The 22,325-nt window shown below is 32.3% G+C and overlaps 1 protein-coding gene across 1 annotated transcript in view; it reads left to right on the top strand.

The window, feature by feature from the left end:
- The window catches only part of CARPA (Carbonic anhydrase-related protein A), a 483,368-nt gene that overhangs the window by 418,621 nt on the left and 42,422 nt on the right, over positions 1–22,325 (top strand). The window contains exon 7 of the mRNA XM_075378891.1: positions 17,689–17,843. Coding sequence (XP_075235006.1) covers positions 17,689–17,843 — 155 coding nt within the window. The remainder of the gene's footprint in view (positions 1–17,688; positions 17,844–22,325) is intronic.

The following is a 22,325-nucleotide window of genomic DNA, read 5'->3' as shown; positions in this document are numbered from 1 at the left end:
GTGTGGTTAATTGAATCCCAGCCACCAAGGAACACCGGTATCCACGATCTAGAATTCAAATCCGTATAAAAGTAACTGCCTTTACTAGGACTTGAACGCTGGAACTCTCGACTTCAAAATCAGCTGATTTGGGAAGACGCGTTCGCCGCTAGACCAAACCGGTGGGTTTCGTTGATAAGAGTCTGCAGACGACGACGTCAACGAACTACGTTTACACTTCTAAACATGACCTAACCTAACAGTGAAATGAAAATGGAGAAAAAATAAAAATCACCGTAAAAACATTATATTTCAATTTAAGTAGATTTGTAATAAAGAATACTTTCAAAAAATGTCTCGAATTTTGATAGACAACTTTTTTTTCCATTTGATGAACCGCGGGACTCGAATAGGTCATTTTATTAATTTTTTTAATGTGACTTTATGAATCTCGCCGATAGATAGTAGTATTTGATAGTACTAGGTAGCGTACAAAAACTTGTACTTGAAATAATAAAATTTAAAGGAAAATATACTACAGCTTGTTTTAATAACAAATGCTCTTATATAAATGAAAGTACTGAAGATGAAACAATTTTTTTAATTCCCATAACTACTTTAAAAAAAAAATTAAAGTAATTTACTTTATAGTTTTATTAAAAAAAAGAATAAATAAAACAAAAATAAATTCGATTGGTAAAATCGAATTCAACGAAAAAGTCGAGGGTTACACCTTTCTTTCTTTCCTGTTTAGCCTCCGGTAACTACCGTTTAGATAATTAATTACTACCTACGTAGTAATAAGTGCAATGTTACATCACGGATCTTCGATTCGTGAAGGTCATTATACTAGTTTTATTAATCAACGAAAAATATGGTACGAAGTGAATGATATGACTATCAACAAAAAAATAAATTGGCCGAGAAATTCAATTTGTTTGTTCTAGAAAGGCAATACATTTTAATAATAATCCATAACATAACAATCAGTAATTCATAAACATAATAAATGATTAACAAAATGCAGTGATATCCAAAAAAATTTCAATAAAAATGTAATCCGTACGGTAAGAGTCTGGCAGATATCATTTCTTCTGCTCAAAAAACAAAAATTTCTATGATGTAAATAAAACTGTTTTTAACAAAACGATACTGATATCAAAAAACGTAAGACTACATTTCTACTATCAAAATCTGTTATTAATTTAGAATTTTGTTTCAAAAAAATTACATGTAACATACAATAGGTATAAAATAATACACAATAAACGATGTTTAAGCGTTCCACACAATAAGCAAAAAAAAATATATATATATATAGAAAAATTAGTTGCAAAACTCTTACCGGCCCGATTTCAATTATATGTAATACATATCATATTTACAGAAATAATACAATACTTATGATTATTCGTTGTTTAATAAATGAAATCGGGCCGGTAAGAGTTTTGTAACAAATTTTCAAGTTTTTACTTATTATATGGAACGCTTAAACATCACTTAACATTTATTATTGTATATTTATTGTCTATACGAAGTAGGAGCGATATAAAATGCCGAATAGCATAGGCGAAACGAGCCTTCAATCAGTAATATAGTTTGTTTACATCAAAAATTAATTTAAACGTCAGGAAAAAATTTTTCAAAGTATATGTTTGAAGCATCGCTTTATATGGAAGTGAAACTTGGACGATCGGAGTACTTGAGAAGCAAAAATTAGAAGCTTTTGAAATATGGTGCTATAGGAGAATGTTAAAAATCAGATGAGTGGATAACGTGACAAATGAAGAGGTGTTGCGGCAAATAGATGAAGAAAGAAGCATTTGGAAAAATATAGCTAAAAGAAGAGACAGACATATAGGCCACTTATTTAGACATCCTGGAATAATCGCTTTAATATTAGAGGGTCAGGAAAAAATTGAATATGTAAAACAAATTGTTAGGGATGTAGGATGTAGAGGGTATACCGAAATGAAACGACTAGCACTAGATAGAGAATCTTGGAGAGCTGCATCAAACCAGACAAATGACTGAAGACAAAATAAAAATTGTGTATTACATGTATATAAAAATGTATTTTTTTTTAAACAAAATTCTAACAGATTTTGATAATAGAAATGCAGTGTCTTACCTTTTTTTATATCGGTATCGTTTTGTTAAAAACAGTTTTATTTATATTACACAAATTTTTGTTATTTTAGCGGAAGAAATGATACCTGGAAGAAGACTCTTACCGTACGGTTATCCAATTTCATTGTAGTTTTTTTTTTGGATTTAATTGATTAAATTAGAAGTTAATTAAATTGTGAAGTAGAAACTACATTGTTCAACGGCAATGGAGACTATTATCCAGTAGACGGTTTAATTTTTATTAGTTAAAAATAATTTATGAAAGTTTTCAATTGTAAGAATATTAAACTGTTATCCCCTCCCTTAAAATTTTATTCAGGGGTGGCGATATTTCGATGATTGATTTAAGTTTGGTAAATTTTTATCTTTCTTGAGATGAGTTTTATCTAACACACGTATAGAAGAAACAGGCACTATGTTGTAGTAGGAACATAGTACTTTCCCGTTTAGATAGCTCTAGAAAGGACTGTATTGTAATCAGTCCAATTTTTGCGTATGCGGTTTTCACCGATCTTGACGTTTTGACACCTAAGGAACTCAAAAAACTGAAAAACCGGTTGGAAATTTTCCGGATATTATATGTTCTCGTGTGTTTTCGGTATCGGCCTCTAAATCACCGTATATCTCCAGAACTACTGGACCGATTTTGCCGAAACTGTGTCTGATTACTTCTGTACATGCAGCATGAATGCCATTAGATTTTCAATATAAAAGGTCAAGGAGATGAGGATGCAGATCAAGGTCACCCTCATTTTCTCGAAATTTCGCCTAATTAAGGTCAAATTTTTCTTAGACACATTTATTAACGATTAAAAAATAACAATATTTCTAAAAAAACGTTTTTTTTTGCAAATCATACCCCCACCCAAAAAAATGCTGTAAATTAATGGGTAAGTGTGTATACTGCGTCAATAGTACTACGTGTCATCACAAGGATCGCTAATATCGCAATCCGCCATCTTGAAATTACCCTTTTTGCCTGTGGGAAATTCCCTTTTTCTTCGTTCTCTTGCTGGGTTGCTGCAAAATTATTTTTTTACATTTTAAATATTATTTATTTTATTTAATATAGTTAATATTTCAAAGATTGGTACCACTGTCGCACAGCTAGCTGTTGTAGTCGACTACTATGTTGTGATGTCACAGGTTAGCGGTAGAATTAAATAAACGAATAATATTTAGTGTAAAAAAGTAAACTCGGTCTGGCTGTGTCTTTAATTCGATCGCCTTGTTCACTCTGCACTTGGTGCGTTAAGTCTCGCGGGTACACCAGTTTGTCGATTGTACAAGCGAAATTTGTTCTATGTAAGTTGTGAAATTACATTAATTTAGTTAGTGCCGACCATCGCCGATAGTACTGCCACACCCGCGCGAATTAAATACGGTATGCGCGCGCGATTTAGTTAGAATCATTGAATTAAATAAACGAAAAAATATAATATCTAAACAAAATGTTAAATATTTAAATTAAGTTTTCTATGTACATGTGTGTAAGCCGTGCATCAGAAACAACCCACGTTGTAGTACTTTTCCGTAAAGCGACTTCAGCCGCGTGCCGGGAAAGTCCAACAACTATGTTGTCAGATTTTTTTTTATTTTATACTTTTCCTTAGTATATTCTAAATTTTAAAACTAAATTTGAGTAAAATATATTTAAACCAAGTTTTAAGCGTAATCTTGCTTTAAATTTGAACCGTAAAGAATTATAAAGATATCAAATAAAGTTAGATATTCAAAATTTTCTCTTTTGAAAAACGGTCTTTTTTGCTTAATAATGAAAAAAATTCAGTTATAAAATTATTGACCTCATTTTGGTCTGCACCGATATTACTACAAAGTAATTATATATTTAAAAAGATCGAGTAAAAACCTATTCCGGTTAAACACCTAGTGGACCCGTGCTGCTCCATAGCCTTATAACAAAGTGATATTTAAAAAAATCGGCTAGAAACATATTCCATTTAGAACGTGTCTCCCTCCAACCCCCTTGTTTTTCGATTTCCTTTCCTACTACAGGGAAAGTTCTACTCAAAACCTATTTTCAGTCCGTTCTACTGTACATGATGGACTGATTTTTTTTTTTTTTTTTTGCTCGGAATGGCCTGCAGATATGTCATTAAGCATCGACGGACATTCAAAGTGATTTTTCTGTGAGTAATAACTTCGGAAAGTTCTTCAATTAAGAAATAAATGAGGATTTTCTTTAAGATTTTTCGGAGGAAACTTAAAATTCGGGTCCGATGAAGGTCGATGGCATATTTGTTGGTCATTCAGGGGAGAATAAAAAGAAATCATACCGATCCCTCCAGTAGAATGCCCACAATGACTGGAAATAGGTTTTCACCCCAGTCGTTTTAATATGAAAAATGAATGTATAAATATATATATATATTTGTATGAGTAAATTATTATACGTATTGATTAAGGGATATATATATATATTGCATGATAAAAATGATTAATATTTTAAAAGTAAATAAATAAAATAAATTTCCTGAAAAAGGAAATTGAATTCTAGAGTAGGGGATTGGTTACGTAAGGTTAGCTAAGGTAAGATGCACGAGACTAAATGAAAATTTATAGTGTAGCTGAGAATGTTTTATTTCTTTTGAAATACTACACCTCGAAGAAGTTGTAACAATTTTAAAATGTTTTCTTTTTTAACTTTTTGAGTTATTATATTTTAGCTATATTTCTTTTTATTTACAGCGTAGAATATTATTTCCATTTGTTTTGAAAATATATATTAATAGATTACATGTACGTTTTATTAACTGTTCTGATTTATTATATACTTTAATTAATATTTACTGATAAATATATGCAATGCGTTATTTCTTTTAATCTAGCCATTCTAATTTTAATCGTTTATTCAAACGAGTAAGATTTTTTCAGTACAAAACAATTTTTTTCTAGCCTGGAAAAAAATTTGGAAATTCTGTTATTGAATCGATTCCGGGTATTTAGATGGAACATAAAAGTTAAAATAAATTTTAAAACTAGCCTAAAAATATATACTTAAAAAACGGTCTTTAAATACTCGTATTTATTTTGTATAATTTTAATATGCCTATTTATTCTAATAAAAAATAAAGTTTTTAGATATAGACCTAATGTTATTTACGATAAATTGATTTACGTAAAGTAAAGCATATAAAAAAATATGTACGCAATTTTGCGCAAGAAGATCGATTTTAGTTAATTTAATTTAGTTTTAATATATATATTTTTTTAAATATTATTTACAATAAATACGGCAGATAAAAAAATCGTCAACTTTCCAATTTGCAGCATTATAATGAACCACGCTACTGATTTTCCTAGCTCAAATTGTTTCGACCTTAAATTGAGCATAACTCAAGGACAATTCCACCAGCCTTCATCAAATTTTAACATGTACAACTGCAGATAGACTACTACAGCATATCTAAATTTAAATGAAATTGAACTGGTAGTTATCGAAATTTTTGAGCACAAACACAAACACACATATATATGTACAGAATGTCCCATATAAAACGCAACCCATCAATCACTCATCCATGAAATTTCAAAAGTCAAGCTTACTCCCCTACTCGTTACTGAAATGGACTCGTCCAACATCTGGACATCGCGGTGACGCAGTAGAACACTACCGATTGTAACAACAATGCAATCATAACGTTCAGTGTATTCCTAGCGACAAGATGGTGTTTTCGCTAGATGAACGTGTTTTCATTGTCGAGTCATACTTCAGTACGAAATCAGTGGTTGCAGTGCAAGATTTGTTTCGCCATAAGTACCCAGATAAACCAGCTCCTAACAAAACATCAGTATGAAGGTTAGTCGCAAAATTTAGAGAGACCGGTTCTATTAATAACAAGGAACACAAAAGATCTACGTCAGTGTTGAATACAGATACAGTCGCTGAAATCGAAGACCGATTACTCGCCTTCCCAAATAAATCGATCAGATGTTTGTGTGCTAAAATTAATTTGTCTAAATCGACTGTTCATCGGGCGACCAAACGATTACAATTACGACCTTATCGCATTCAAACGGTTCATCGACTTCTTGAGCCCGACAAAGAAAAACGGCTACAATATTGTCAACGGTTCCGTCGATTTCTGCGCGAGGGAATTAACGTTATGGATTCGTTATTTTTCACAGATAAAGCACGGTTTCATTCGGATGGCTACGTAAACAGCCAAAACAGTAGAAACTGGATTGTTGAAAATCCCCACGTTTATCACGAAAAACAATTGTTTTTCGTGATAAACGTGTTTTTACACCCGCAGAAGTCGGGCGTGTGGTGCGCGATATCGCGGAAGAAAATAATCGGTCCTATTTTTTTCGAGTACGCCATTAATGCAGAACGATATCAGGATATTTTATTTTAGTCATTGCACTCTTGGAAGAGGAAGACATACACTGCTGGTTACAACATGACGGTGCGAAATCGCACTACGCAGGTTCAACTTCTGATTTCGTCGAGGAATTCTTTGGTAATCGTGTTATCGGTCGAGGCTTGTGGCCACCAAGATCTCCAGATTTGACTGCGGCGGATTTTTTTCTAGGAGATTACCTCAAAGATAAAGCCTACAGCAACAAACCACGAACACTTGAACAATTGAAAATCAATATTGGAAAAGCTGTATTAAATATACAGGCACAAACTTTGAAAAAAGTTGTAAGAAACGCTGTAAAAAGAATTGAAGCTTGTATTCAAGAAGATGGCGGCCACTTCTAACATTTACTCTATATGTAAGGTAATGGATCGTAATAATAAAAATTACATTTACATTTACACATGCCTTTTTATCATTTCAATACCTACCATTATAAGGTTGGGTTGCGTTTTATATGGGACATCCTGTACATACATATAACGAAACCGCAGTTTAAGTGAATGGTATTTTTGTATTCCTCATACTTCAAAACGTAAAGAAAATTCATTTTCATCCACCAACTTCATCATGCGACCGAAAGTAACACCATGCTTTTCGAAGAAAAGTCAGTAAAATGTTTGTTGATAGTATTACATAAATTTCTTAAAACATTTGTTTTTAAATGTACAATTCTGTCCTGCTAGAGTACAAACCTTGATTTTTACTTCCTTGTACGAAGTAAAGGAAGTATTGTGATCATGAAAAATTTCAGTTTTCAGATTTCAACGGAAATGTCCATTTTGAACATCCCTGAATCCATTTTGACTAGTTTCGGCGTGACATCTATACGTACATATGTATCTCGCATAACTCAAAAACGATTATCCGTAGGAAATTGAAATTTTGATTTTGGGCTGTTGTAACATCTAGTTATGCACCTCCACTTTTGATTGCAATCGAGTGGACTATAAGTGTCAAAAAAAATCCCAAAGTCAAAAAAAATTGGATTTTGGACTTTTTTTAACTGCAGTAAACCTTCATTGAGAGCTTTTCAACGATATATCATAAGTGGTACTTATTTTCATTGATTCCAGAGTTATAGCCAAATAAAACTTTAATTAATGAAATATTTCGATCTTACAGGGGAAGCATATCGGTTCGAATCAGACTTTATCTCCGTTTATTTTAACTTTTTTTTGTGATTTAAATACATTGATTTATTAATAATTATTACCTTCTGATTGTAAAAAAACTTTCACAATAAATAATAATTCAATAAAATCAATTTAAAAAAAATCAGAAATTATTGATGAAATAAAATTTTATGTATTTTTTCATTTTAAAAAAATGTGTATACATAATTTAGTAGGCGTACAAGGAAGTCATGTGGTGTCCACATCAGATTTTTATCTTTTATTTTCCTGGTTATACAATTATACTTGAATAATATACCAAGTAGGTAAAAGCTTGTCGAAGTTTATGTAGATCTCGACACGTTTTGTAAACCCTTCTATTCAAAAAAAAGAAATTTAACATTGAAAAATTCCGTGCGATTGTTTTTTTGTTTAATATCCCCGGATTGGTTGTATTGATTTGGATAAAATTTGACACGTTCAGTTTTGTATACGGGGCTGTTTAATTTATGTCAAGTCGTGGTCAAGAGGGTAAGAAAATCTTATGGATTCCGTACATCAAAATCTTACTCTAAGAATGGGTAAAAGTTTTCACGTAATTTAATTTTTTGGTAGCTAAGATGATTTCTGATTTCGTTTGATTTTATTGAAACCCCAATTAAGATTTGGTGGTAAAACCCTTTTTTTATTGTGTCATTTTCAAAGCCAGATTCTTGTATCGATTAAATAATTCTCTACATCATTTTTTATTTAGAATATTGAATTCAGGGGTGGATAATGGTTTTACTACCTTTCCTTAGATCTCTTTTTGTTTCATATTTTCAGACGGGGATTAAGAGAGTTGTATAAAATTTTGTACGAATACTTCCGAGGTACGTGCGACCCACGTACCTCAAAATTTTACTTTAAAATTCAAATGTATTTTTTTTACGATATTTTTTAATTACATACTTTTGTGTTCCAATTAATTTTTCTCGTATGTAGGACTTCACCCAAATTTCAGCCGACTTTTTTTGTGTAGCCTTTACTTTTCAGAAATTTTTATAGTTCCAGTTTTGGAGGAAAATTGATCGGAAAAGCCTACTGAATTCTTTAAAGATTAGGGATATAAATTGAGATCTTATTTACCGATTCAGGAAATCGGATACTTTTTTGTAAAAACTTGTAGTCTTTTTTTTTAGGAGATTTCTTACAAAAACGTCTTGTATTGGTTATAGCCGACGCTATTACACCTACTAAAAAAAGACACACCTACTAAAAAAAGGAATGTAATGTATTTCGGGTGCATGTGTGTATATGTTTGTCCCACCGTAGCAGCTTAACGGCTGAACCGATTTGGATATTTGACCCCGCGATGGTAACCTTACATTACCGGGAACATCTTAAATTACCGGGAGTGTCTTAGGATCTATATATATATATATATATATATATATAATATGTGTGGTAGTAGAAATTTTCCGGTTGAAGCATAAACTTTAATGAATTGAATAATGAACTGTGAACTGTGAGCCTCTATCACTGTTATCTGGGTTTGAACTGAATGATTCGAATCAATCTAATGAATAATATTACAAAAAATAATAGAATTAAATTACTTAAAATAATATTAAATAAATTTTTAAAAAATTCGGTTAACAATAATGTGCTTCCCGTGGGGACTGCGTGTGAGGCTAGTGTGGTGAGGTCTTGCGAACACCTCGTGCGAGGCTAGATCAATCATCACCATCAACTGGTAACAAACGGGGCGCCCCCTGGGGGAGCTGTTTTGGGAGTGCAATGGGATGCTCTTATAATATCTGTATTCTTATATATATCTGTTTGCGTATTTGTTAATAATAATATTAATAATAATTAAATAATAATAATAATTTGTAAATATCTCGACACCGGCCCACCTAGCGGGTATATTTTTTGCAAAAATATTTCTTTTCACGTAACTAGTATTCATGTTCTGAACATGAACCAAATCGGTTCATAAATATAATTTTTCTAAATATCTCAACCCCAGCGCCATCTATCGGGTTCATTTTTGCAGATATAATTCTTTCCATGTAAGTAACATGTATTCTGAATATGAGACAAATCGGACAGTAAATACAATTTTTCGAAATATCTCTACCCCAGCGCCACCTAGCGGGTCCAAACAAATTCAGAAACCTTCCTTGGCATGCGTCCAACCGTTCCCCAAAATTTCATCGATATAGGATGAACGGTTTAGGAAGGCATAAGAGATATACAGACAGACAAACATTCATTTTTATATACATAGATTAAGAAATAATATATCCGAAAACGTTTATTTTTAAAAATGGCACCCACATCCAAAAAAATGCTTTAAATAAACTAGCGGCTAAGCGAGTGTAGTGTCATTAGTACCACCTGTCACCACAAGGAGCGGTAGTATAACACTGACGTACAGCTACAGCAGCGTCTTTTTTTTCTCTGTTTATCTTCCGGAACCACTGTAAGGTATTACTTCAGAATATGAATGTCAATGAAGTGTAGTCTTGTACAGTCTCAGGTCGACCATTCCTTAGATGTGTAGTTAATTGAAACCCGACCACGAAAGAACACCGGTATCTACCATCTAGTATTCAAATCCTTATAGAAGTAACCGTCTTTACTAGGACTTGAACGCTGGAACTCTCGACTTCCAAATCGGCTGATTTGGGAAGATGCGTTCATCACTAGACCAACCCGGTGGGTTTCTGTAGTCGACTACTATGTTGTAACGTCACAGGTTAGCGGTAGAATTAAATAACTGAATAATATTTAAAGTGGTCAATAGTACCGCCATTCCTGCGCGAATGAAATACGGTATGTGCGAGCGCTTTAGTTAAATAATTGAATGAAATAAGAAATATTACATTTAAATAAAACGATAAAGATTTTAAATTAAGTTGTGTATGTAAAACGTGCATCACAAGGAAGCCGCGTGGCGGGAAATCCTAATATTGTGTTGTCAGTTTTTTTTTTAATAAATTTTAAAGGATAAATTTGTAATCTAGTTGTTAAACAACGTATAAGGATTGAAGTATGATAATATCTTTGATCTATGTTAAATATATAATAATAAAAAACTCTTCTCGAGGGAAGGAAACTGACTTTTACCTACCGGTATAATTTGCATTATATAGCGATTTTTAAAATAAAGATTCTTTATTATATTTTACTTTTATTTTAAAACTGTTGGAAAAATAAAACAAAAAATAACATATATGTACGTAGCGGGTGAGAGAGGGAAGGCGACAAAGAGAGAGGTAAAACTGTCTCTCTACTGCATGTAACCCCGGTTAGTTATTGTACAACAGCTGGTGTTTCCATTTTTAGTGACCATTTTTGAAATATTGCTGTTAATTGAGCAGAATATATATAATTTGCACGTTATTTTAAGGGATGTATTTAGTTTTCACCGTCATTTCATAATATTTTCATTCGTCGGTTTATTTTTTTATAAAATTTGTTTTCTTTGTTAGTTTTCCAAAAAATATATGTATATTATGAATTACGAAGGTATTCGAAATCCTGTTTTGTAATACATTATGTAATATTACTTCTCGGGTTTTTTTTTTGTTGGAAAAATATACCGAGTAGTGAATCATTTATAAACATAGGCGACAGTAAATATATTTCTTGAATTAAAATACGGGTGTTAGAGTTGAGCTGAAAGAAACCACCAACCAAGCGTTCCTATATATTTTTACCCGTACACTTTGTACAATTTCTTTTTTCCTTTTTTCCCCTTTTCTTGCCATAACTCCTTCTATATTCTCCTACATTCTTTCACACATACGCAGAAGGATATCAATATGTATATACCTTAGATAAATACAAGCATATTTCACGAGGTGTATACTTGTGATAGAGTACCGGTAGTATACACTTGTTACGTACGAGTATATGTGAATACGCATTCGTCTTTGAGATCCACAAATAAATCCCGAGCAGTCGTGGAAAGATATATCCCCAACGGGTGGAGAAACATATATCAACTGGGATATGGACTCCGGTGACCAGTTCTGCCACCGTTGCCGTCACAATTTTCCCTTTATCCCTTCCATACAAACCGTACTTAAGAGCTTGGTATATTATTGCTTATTTTGTCTATTCTACTTTACCTTCATTTTCTAACATTTATCAGCACTTTTTTCCTTTTTTAATACAAAATGTGCTACTTTTATAACACAAAAAATGTTTATTCATTTTATAAAAAAAAATTATTAAAAATATAAAAATTTTATTAAACGAAATTTAATCAAGATTATTTTTTCAGACTAAAATGAGATTATTCCAAATTTGAAATTATAGTAATTTTTCATGATTGTACCCTTTAAAATGTTTTTTTGAAATTTTTTATGAGACGTAGTTCTCAAGGATTACAACTGAAAGTATTTTTGTGTAATTTTTAAAACGGAATGCTTTTCCCGAGATTAATCTTTAAAATGAAACTTTTTTGTGAAATTGTAGTATGTGACAAGAAAGATGTCATATCTTATTGGAATTCGAACCGATAAACTTCAAGAGTTTGTTTTTTTAAGAGACTAAGTAACATGTTTTTAAAAGCATTTAGTCAGATTAAAATATTCCGTAGCATAATTTTTTTTTGTTTTTATGTTTTATGAAACCATGCATAATGTTTTCTTAATTTTAATAAAATTTTAAATTTATAAATGAAAAAAAAATGTTTTATCTAGGCCTACCTATTAAATTAAAAAATATTTAAGTTGGGTTTGTTTGATAATTTAATTCCGAAGCTCTTGCTTAGCAAAAAGTTAGATAAAAGCTTACGTAAATGCCAAAAATGTCTATCCGATAGATATAATGGCACATGTCCGTAATTTTCTATATGTATATACTCAATTGTCGCGTGTTCCCAGTTCGATCAGGATATTGAGAGATTAACAAGCTAAAGACTTCTAGTAGATACAATTTACATTAGATACATGGCCTCAAACAAGAACAAAACAAAAGTAATGGAATGTAGTAGAAATAACAAAGATGGACCACTGAATGTGAAAATAGGAGGAGAAAAGATTATGGATTCTTGTTCGTCACTGGTCAGAAGCGACTGACCAGTGACGAACTACGGTTCGTTTCCGATACAAGGCGAACGCTGAGCATCCGATAAAAATTTTCGGTGAACCAAACAAAAATTAATCTTACTTGATGAAACATCAGGTTCGTTTATGAACTTCAATCGCTAGTATCTACATTCGGGAAAACAAAAGAGAATTTAGTTAACGAAGTAACTTTAGAAGAACGAAGAAACAAAATTCGTTGAACCAGATTCTCATGTATATAGTCCGCGCTAAGTGTAAAGGTTGCGCCGGCCTCCGTGGCGCGAGTGGTAGCGTCTTGATCTTTCATCCGGAAGTCCCGGTTCGAATCCCGGTCAGGCATGGCATTTTCACAGGCTAAAAAGTTACCGTTTCATTTCATCCTCTGAAACAATAGGCTAACGGTGGTCCCGAAGAGGCGACCACCGTGTATAGGTTGCGGTTCAATATAGACTATTTCTACACTGGAAAATCAAGCATATTGCATACCTAAGCCTTATACAGATTGTATAAAAAAGAATGTCCCGATTTCGAGGTGTACACTTCATAATAAAAATGTGGTGTTATAAGTCAAATTACATATTATTCAAAAATGTTTAACATTCCATTTATCAAGTTATAAATGTTCTTTATGCTTTTCATCTGTTGCGTGAACCATCAATACGATGGCTAAATTTTCTTGCGATGCGGAAGAATTCAGACAGTCACTTCTGTTACAGACAGACAAAAAATAAGAGCAACGGGGGTCTTCTGTTACAGAAGTTACTAAAACTGTGATGATATTTTTTCAGTTCATCCTTATTATCAGGTAATGGCAGAACACAAACACGTTTTTTCGCGTATCCTCACAAGAAAAAGTAACGAGGTATAATACTTGGGAGTGTAATACTATAAAAGTGTAATACCAAGTTTTGGACTCTCGTATATCCTATCCAGCGTTTAAATGATGTTTCATTTAGAAACCGACGAATTCGGTTGTGCCGATATGGCGAACCAGGGTTAGATTAAACTTGTGGTGATTCTGACTGCTTATCTGTCGGCGGAACGGCGACTGCACTGCCGAGGGCATGGATCCCATGCAGCCGTGAGGTGTAGCGGTATCTCGACGATGGTTGAAATGAAGTAAATGTCACGCGGAACTCTGCGATGGAGCTGATTGGGAGTAGGAGGTCTGTCCGCCTCTCCATTGTAGACCAGACCGAAGTCCATACCGGAGACCAAAACTAAGTCTAGGGTATGAACTAAAGTTGTGTTCATTAAAGGAATTAGGACTAAATTTCGTTGTTGCGAACAACATTTTTGGTAGTATGTTTTTAAATTTGCCTCAAATCTCGAAACATTTACTAAAAATTGGCTCATTAAAAGTAGAATTAGGCACGGAGTTCGTGCTTCCGCAAACTCGGTTAGCTAGTTAAGAGGGAAACGATGTAGGACATTCAAGATGTCCGGACGAGGTCTACAATGAAGGCAAAATCTGAGTTCATAAATCACCGATGTAAATGTTTACCGAGGTATTTACATCGGTGACATCCTAATGAGACCAGGCTTATTACTATGAGATGTAAAAAATCACAGGGCGAAAGACAACTCTGATAAAAACCCATTATGGCTATGAACGGGGGGGGGGGGAGTGTGGTGTGGCGACCGGAAGCGTCATAAGGTGGGTATCTTCCCCTACGGGGTTGGGATGTGCCGATGTGGCGGAGCCCCATCTTGCAGAAAAATGAACTCTTCAGAGTCTTCATTTAATTGTGAAAAATCCAGTCCTGCAACATCTCAAGACAAGAATTATCTTGAGCGACATTGCCGTTGGTGTATTACTACCCACGGAGAACTCAAAAAAAAAATACATCAACCAAGCCTTAAACAAGACCGAATAGACTAAACTGTAACCACAACGAAGGAACTGAACTATCTACCCGAATACGTATAAGTGAGTTCAAACAACGCTAAACAAAAACACGAACACCTCAACAACACTAAAACAAACACTTGGTAACGACTTCGTCTAAATTGCGGAACACAAAAATGACTTCTCTTGTGTAGACCATTATTTTGTTTTAGGAATCCGATTAGCGTTTATTTGAGCGCTAGCATTACAATATGGCGTACGGTTTATGAATCTCAAGGAGTCGCACTTTCAAATAATGTAAATTTTATTCACTGGCATGCCCGGTTGCATAGAGGAATGATTTTCAATTCAGGTCATTTTTTTTATACACGCAGTATAATATGAAGTAAGTAACTCATAGTATTGTTATTTAACGTCATCTAGCTGATTATTTAATTTTTTAACCGTTCTTTCTGAACATATACACAAAAATTGAAATGTTTTATTTCTGTATGAAACATAAAGATACCTTAAAGCAACGTAAACAAAATGATAAATTCCCATTTTTTCGTGATACTTTGCAAAATATCAAAGGTACGTATGTATTAAAGTCGTGTTTACATTTGCTTGTAAATAAAAAAATAACTGCAAATAACTCTCAGGAAAATGAGAAAAATTATTCTCTAAGATTATTAAATTCCTTTTGTCTAAAAAACAAAAGCATATGAATTTTTATTAAATCTTACGAAGTTTACATCTTTTTGAAAGTATATGTTTAAAATTTTTTTTCAACCAAATTTATTTCGTTTTTGAACCATTTATTTTTAACTAAAATTTGGAATATATAGTTTTAATTATGTCAAAAACTATGAACAAACAAATTAATTGTCGAAAGAGCGATTTAAAACATTAGTATTTTACTCGTTCGTTCGAAAATCATACTTTTTCCCTACCCTCCAGAGCCGGACCTGCATTTAAGTATAAACGCGGCTGTGGAAAGTTCCTTTACCTCTAATCACCAGGAAAGAGCAATGCCAGGCCCGGCTATTCAGTTCCCAGTCGCCACGACCCAGTAGCCTGGACTCGATCTTTTAGCGTCTTGCCTCAAGCGAGAGCTGCCTCGAGAAAGGACACTCCCATCGGGACTCGATCTTAATCGCTTGTGGGGGGGGGGGTTCAGAGGTCCCCGTGCTTCATCGCCGTCTCCCATCCGAGCTACCGCGGATGAACGACGGTTCCACAGAGAGCAACCTTTTCATCACACCTTCGCTTCCCAGTCTCATAAGTACCGTTATTATGAGTTTCGATATCATATTGAACCGTCGCTCGTTCCTGAGCATTTTATTTATGATGTTATTTACAGTCAGCGGATCGAAAATCATTTTAAATATACAAAATTATACGGAATAATGTTTTAAAAATAAGTTATCGGAAAACCAACGGCGGTAAACTTTCAGCTATTCCAGTATCGAATATTACCCATACTGCAGTTACCAATATTGGGTAAGGAGTGAAGGAAATATCTCGTATATTATTATTGTTTTCTTCTTTTTTTATGATAAATAATGACTTCAAATACGATTTAATTGAGTAAATTACTTGAATAACTGTTTAATATCTGTTTTTATTAATACTTCTGTGTAGTGTAATCCAATGCTACATATTTTTCGCTTTAAAATATTTTCAATAAATCATCACGACGTATACATGTGATGAGAGCCAAAGTAATACGTCATAATCCATCAATGGGTTCACTATTATAAATGTATCGCGTTAAATATAAATATACGAGTGTATTACGAGCCTATATATCGTAATTGAACTTTCGCTTTCCCTCTGTACATACGTGTTTTATTTTTATTATTATTATTTTTTAATTATACTTTTCTAGCGCAATAAAAAATACATAACTGAAGTAAATTAACCATTTATTCCCTTCATTTTATCTGTTTGTTTTACTGAATGTCTGAACAAATTTTAATGAAAAACCAATTCAAACAAATATAGAAAAACAATTATATTAAAATCTTAAATTATTATAAGTAAGTTAAAATATTTTAAACGGAAATCATCCTATTTAAATATATACATATATACACCGATGAGCCAAAAGTCACTACCCATCGTAAAGCTCATTTTTTGAATACAAAAAAAAAAATTGAATTCATAATTAACACTTTATTGAAGCAACATGATTATTTATTATGTAGTTTCTCAATTTTTTTTATTTTTTTTTAGATACATTTCAGCAGACGCCTCTTTTTTCTGTTTAGCCTCCGGAACTACCGTAAGGTATTACTTCAGAGGATGATATGTATGAATGTAAATGAAGTGTAGTCTTGTACAGTTTCAGGCCGACCGTTCCTGAAATGTATGGTTAATTTAAAAACCCAACCACCAAAGAACACCGGGTATTCACGATCTAGTATTGAAATCCGTGTTAAAAATAACTGACTTTACTAGGACTTAAACGCAGGACTTGACTTCCAAATCAGCTGATTTGGGAAGACGCGTTCACCGCTAGACCAATCGGCGGGTTGTATATAAGTTACTGGCTTTACTAGGATTTGAACTTTAGATTGTAAATAATATCAGTTAAATGCAGTTGTCGGTAATTACTCAGCGTCAATTCAATGATCTTGAAAATAGTGCCATTAATTATACTCCACCGTCTAAATTTGTTTTTCAGTATAAATTTTTAGATCTATAAATTAAAACATGTTAATTAAGATGTGTTAACTAAATCAGTATATTAATGTACAGCCGTTCCAGCCGTGGAGTAATACGTTGTTTGTGGTAATTGCATACACTAAGTAATTGCCGGATAAATAAATTATGAATAATTTACACTTCCTTTATTTTCCTTTAAATTTACATTGAATTTAATTAATTAATATATTAAATCACAATAATTTCATAACTTACTTAAATACACATTTTTAAAAATATCTTAAACAAGCTGTCTAACTCGTGCATTTATAAAATTAGTAATGTTGTTTAGTTGAAATTTTAAAGGAAACTGAAGTCATAAGTTATTAATTGCTTAATAATATTTAAGCTCGGCTGGTTAATTATTAAAAAATAATTTATCAAGAGTATGGAGAAAACATATCAATTTGAACATAATTTTCTTTGTAAATTAGTAAAATATTTTTATTTATAATTTTTTACCTCTGTTTATGTTACAGGCGAACAAATTCCAATTAAGCATTTATCATTAACAAGCATATTACCAGATACATCACATTATATGACATACGAAGGTTCAACGACGCATCCAGGTTGTTGGGAAACAACTGTTTGGATTATATTAAATAAACCAATTTATATGACTAAACAAGAAGTAAGTATTCAAATTTAAATTAAAATCTATTTAGATTAAAATCTATCTAAGTTATTGTAATTTAGATTTTATGAATTAAAATAAGTAGTATTACGTCTATAACGATCGATCCAACAAATAAATAATATAATATTTAATAAAATAAATAAATAATAGATAATATTTCGAGTGAGTTTATTTACTCTTTTCCGACGGTAATATTTATGCGACTTTGATTCGAAATAAATTTTAAAAATTTATTAGTAAAAAGAAAAATAACTGAAATATATTTACGAGAGAAGAAACATCCTTTATGTAAAATCCGTTGTCACAGGAAGACATATATTTTTAGACAACTATCGTAGTTACGGGATATCAATTTTGTGTAAGGTTTCTAAATAGAAACTATTAAATAGCCGGCTGATCAAGGGCTCTTGGAGCTATGAGCGTATAGAAAGGGGAGTAGAGATTCTGAAGTGAGGCTGTAAAGAGGGAGAGGGAGCACAGTGACAAGGGAAATAAGGGGGAAGCACAATGACAATACCCCGTCTTAACCGGTGTTCATTAGTAGAGCTAAACACGTCTCAAAGCAATTTTTTCGTTAAAAGACTAGTTGCTTTGTTTAACTATAACAATGAAAGTAGCTTTCTTTAAATTATTTTATCGATGTAAAATACCTTTTATAATAAGTTAAGGGTTAGGTCCATTTTTTTTTGTCTTCAGTCATTTGACTGGTTTGATGCAGCTCTCCAAGATTCCCTATCTAGTGCTAGTCGTTTCGTTTCGGTATACCCCTACATCCTACATTCCTAACAGTTTGTTTTAAGTATTCCAAACGTGGCCTGCCTACACAATTGTTTCCTTCTACCTGTCTCTCCAATATTAAAGCGACTATTCCAGGATGCCTTAATATGTGGCCTATAAGTCTGCCTCTTCTTTTAACTATATTTTTCCAAATGCTTCTTTCTTCATCTATTTGCCGTAACAACTCTTAATCTGTCACTTTATCCACCCATCTGATTTTTAACATTCTCCTATAGCACGACATTTCAAAAGCTTTTAATCTTTTCTTCTCAGATACTCCGATCGTCCAAGTTTCGCATATAAAGCGACACTCCAAACATATACTTTCAAAATCCATTCTATAAACTAATATATTTAGTTTACTTTTCCGGAAAGTATAACTAGAATAGCTATACTATAAGGGAAATTGTGTTAATCTTGTCAAAAATTTAGTATTGGGTATTTTGCTAATCTTCATTTTTTAGGGTCCAACTAGTTCATCGAAACCAAAAAAATATGCGTACTAAAATGCGTAGGTATGTGTCGCACTACTTTTGGCCTTCTATATATTAGGATTTACCCAACTTATTTTCTTCAGATTTGCTTGACATATATATAACACTGAGTATATTAAGTTTTTTCAGGATTCTTGAAGGGAGTGGAGGGTTACCGTGAAAAAACCAGTTTTCTTCAAGGGCATTTTAGAGAAAATTTTATTAAAACAATTGTATTACTTGCGATGCTTATATAATCAGATTTTTTTTAAATTAATCCTCTAAAAATTGAATGTGTTTTTTATAAAATGACATGTGCGGACATCGACTCCTATGATAATTTAGCCCAAAATTGAAATTTTTAGCGTTTGAAAAGTACCATTCCTGATCGGGATTCGAATCCAGGAGCGCCGGATGAAAGGCAGAGACGCTACCACTCGCGCCACGGAGGCCGGCAATATATTTTTTGTTCTTGGCTGTATTTCCCTTCAGTTTAAATATTTTTCAAAAAATTTTTTAAGTTTAACTTCGTATATACGGCTATCAAGAAATATCTAATTTTTTTTTAAATTATAGACCCCGGACCAAAAATGCAGTAAAGTATTTTTGAAATGTTCTTTTTCTTATTTTAACCATTATTGTAGAGGGTGTTACTTCTAGAAAAACTTTATTTAAGCAAATCAGTTAAACTTAACGTATATATGAAAGAATATTTTTAGAAGTATTTTTCTTAAAATTTATTCCCACCGCTGAAATATATATATAGAACTAGCAGTTAGTGATGTTAAAGAACAATTTATATTCGGAGTAACAGTACAAGGTGAAAAGATAAAGATGCTACGATTTGTTGATGATATAGTAATTCTAGCCGAGAGGAAAAAGGATTTAGAAGAATCAATGAATGGCATGGATGAAGTCCTACGCAAATACCGGATGAAAATAAACAAGAACAAAACGAAAGTAATGAAATGCAGTAGAAATGACAAAGATGGACCACTGAATGTGAAAATAGGAAAAGAAAAGATTATGGAAGTAGAAGAATTTTGTAATTTTTAAAGTAGAATTACTAAAGATGGACGAAGCACGAGCGACATAAAATGCCGAATAGCACAGCCGAAACGAGCCTTCAGTCAGAAATATAATTTGTTTACATCAAAAATTAATTTAAATGTCAGGAAAAGATTTTTGAAAGTATATGTTTTTGAGCGTCGCTTTATATGGAAGTGAAACTTGGACGATCGGAGTACCTGAGAATAAAAGATTAGAAGTTGTTGAAATGCGTTGCTATAGGAGAATGTTAAAAATCAAACGGGTGCATAAAGCGACATATGAAGAGGTGTTGCATCAAATAGATGAAGAAAGATACATTTGGAAATATATAGCTAAAAGTAGAGACAGACTTATAAGCCACATATTAAGGCATCCTGGAATATTCGATTTAATATTATAGGTTCGGGTAGAAAGAAAAAATTGTGCAGGCAGGCAACGTTTGGAATATGTAAAACAAATTGTTAGGAATGTAGGATGTAGGGGGTATACCGAAATGAAACGACTAGCACTATATAGGGAATCTTGGAAAGCTGAATCAAACCAGTTAAATGACAGAAGACAAATATATATATATATATATATATATATATATATAAAAATGAGAGGATAAGAATAATAATAATAAATTAACCTAAAAATTACGTAAGGTTACGCCCTTTTATTTTATTTCATAAAATAATATAAATTTTTGAACACATATCTTTAATCTATTGATTAAAAAAAAATGTATGTACTAAAACATTCCAGTTTACAACAATAGTATTTGATAATACTAATAATAAAATAGATTATAATGTTTGATAAAAAAAAATTTTCTTTTCGATCTTCTATTGAAAGTGATTATTATACGGTGCGCTGGTATATTAAAAAAAAATCGCTTTTGTTATTCGTGTTACACAAACCATTTATTTTAAATTAGGCAATAATATAGATTTGACAATTATTACTATCTATTATTATATTTGTCACGTAAGTTAGTAATCATTATTATTTTTTATATGTTTTGTGTGTGTGTGGTGAAGGGATGGTTAAGTGAAAAAGTGGGTGGTGTTAGCGTAGAGAATGTGTCACTGGTTTGATAAGTTTTGTTATTATGTAATGGTGGGAAGCAGACGAGTTGTTTTTTAGTCGGTGCGGGGGGAGGTCCGACAGAGACGGATTGTTTATTCTTATACGATTGTCATATATACAAGTATAACCTTCCTTTTTTTCAATTTCTGACAGCGTTTCAGATTGTATCATTCTTTATTCTTTTGTAGTACATATATATATATATTCTATTACATATTGCTGTGACGACCACCGTAGTCTGCAATATCATTTCTTCGTTCTTTCTATCTCTTTCTTTCTATATATATATATATCGTCGTTTACTCCCACTATTCTAGTTTTATAACACTATTTGTATCGGTATGTTACAACGAAGTGGTGATAAAGTATATCTTATACGGTGTCACGGATACGATGAGATTCAATTCGTACTGTATTTTTATGAGTTTTTTTTTTATTCTTTACGATACATCTCTATAAATCGCTATATCGCTGTCCCACCGCCAATCCGATGATCTTTTTGTTTTATTGTATATAACAAGTTGTTTTACAGGATTTAATGGATATTTTTCGGAATTTCCCACCTCCAAAAAAAAACCATTTAATTTTTTAACCAAAAAGCTAAAAATCTATGCATTTTTAATATCCAATAACAATAAAGCGGGAAGAATATGCATGTTTCAAAATAGCAGGAGATATTGATATGAACAATAACCAGGTTGGAGAAATAACCTGATAAAACACTAACATGCTCTTTTATACCGGTCATTTAAGCATTATTGCTTATAATTATAGATACAAATTATAAATATAATCAACCAAACGTAGCGCTTGCTTGGCGCGCTAACTTCCACTAAGAGCAATACAGGGTTTCCCGTATAAAACGCAACCCAACCTTATATTGGTAGGTATTGAAATAATAAAAAGGCATGTGTAAATGTGAATGTAATTTTTATTATTACCATCCATTACCTTACATTTGGAGTAAATGTTGTAAGTGGCCGCCATCTTCTTAAATACAAACTTCAATTCTTTTTACAGCGTTTCTTGCAACTTTTTTCAAAGTCTGTTGCTGGATATTTAATACAGCTTGTTCAATATTGCCTTTCAATTGTTCAAGTGTACG

This window comes from Lycorma delicatula, chromosome 11, assembly GCF_047948215.1.
Source record: "Lycorma delicatula isolate Av1 chromosome 11, ASM4794821v1, whole genome shotgun sequence".
NCBI lineage: Eukaryota > Metazoa > Arthropoda > Insecta > Hemiptera > Fulgoridae > Lycorma > Lycorma delicatula.
This window is presented reverse-complemented; position numbering and strand designations above follow the sequence as displayed.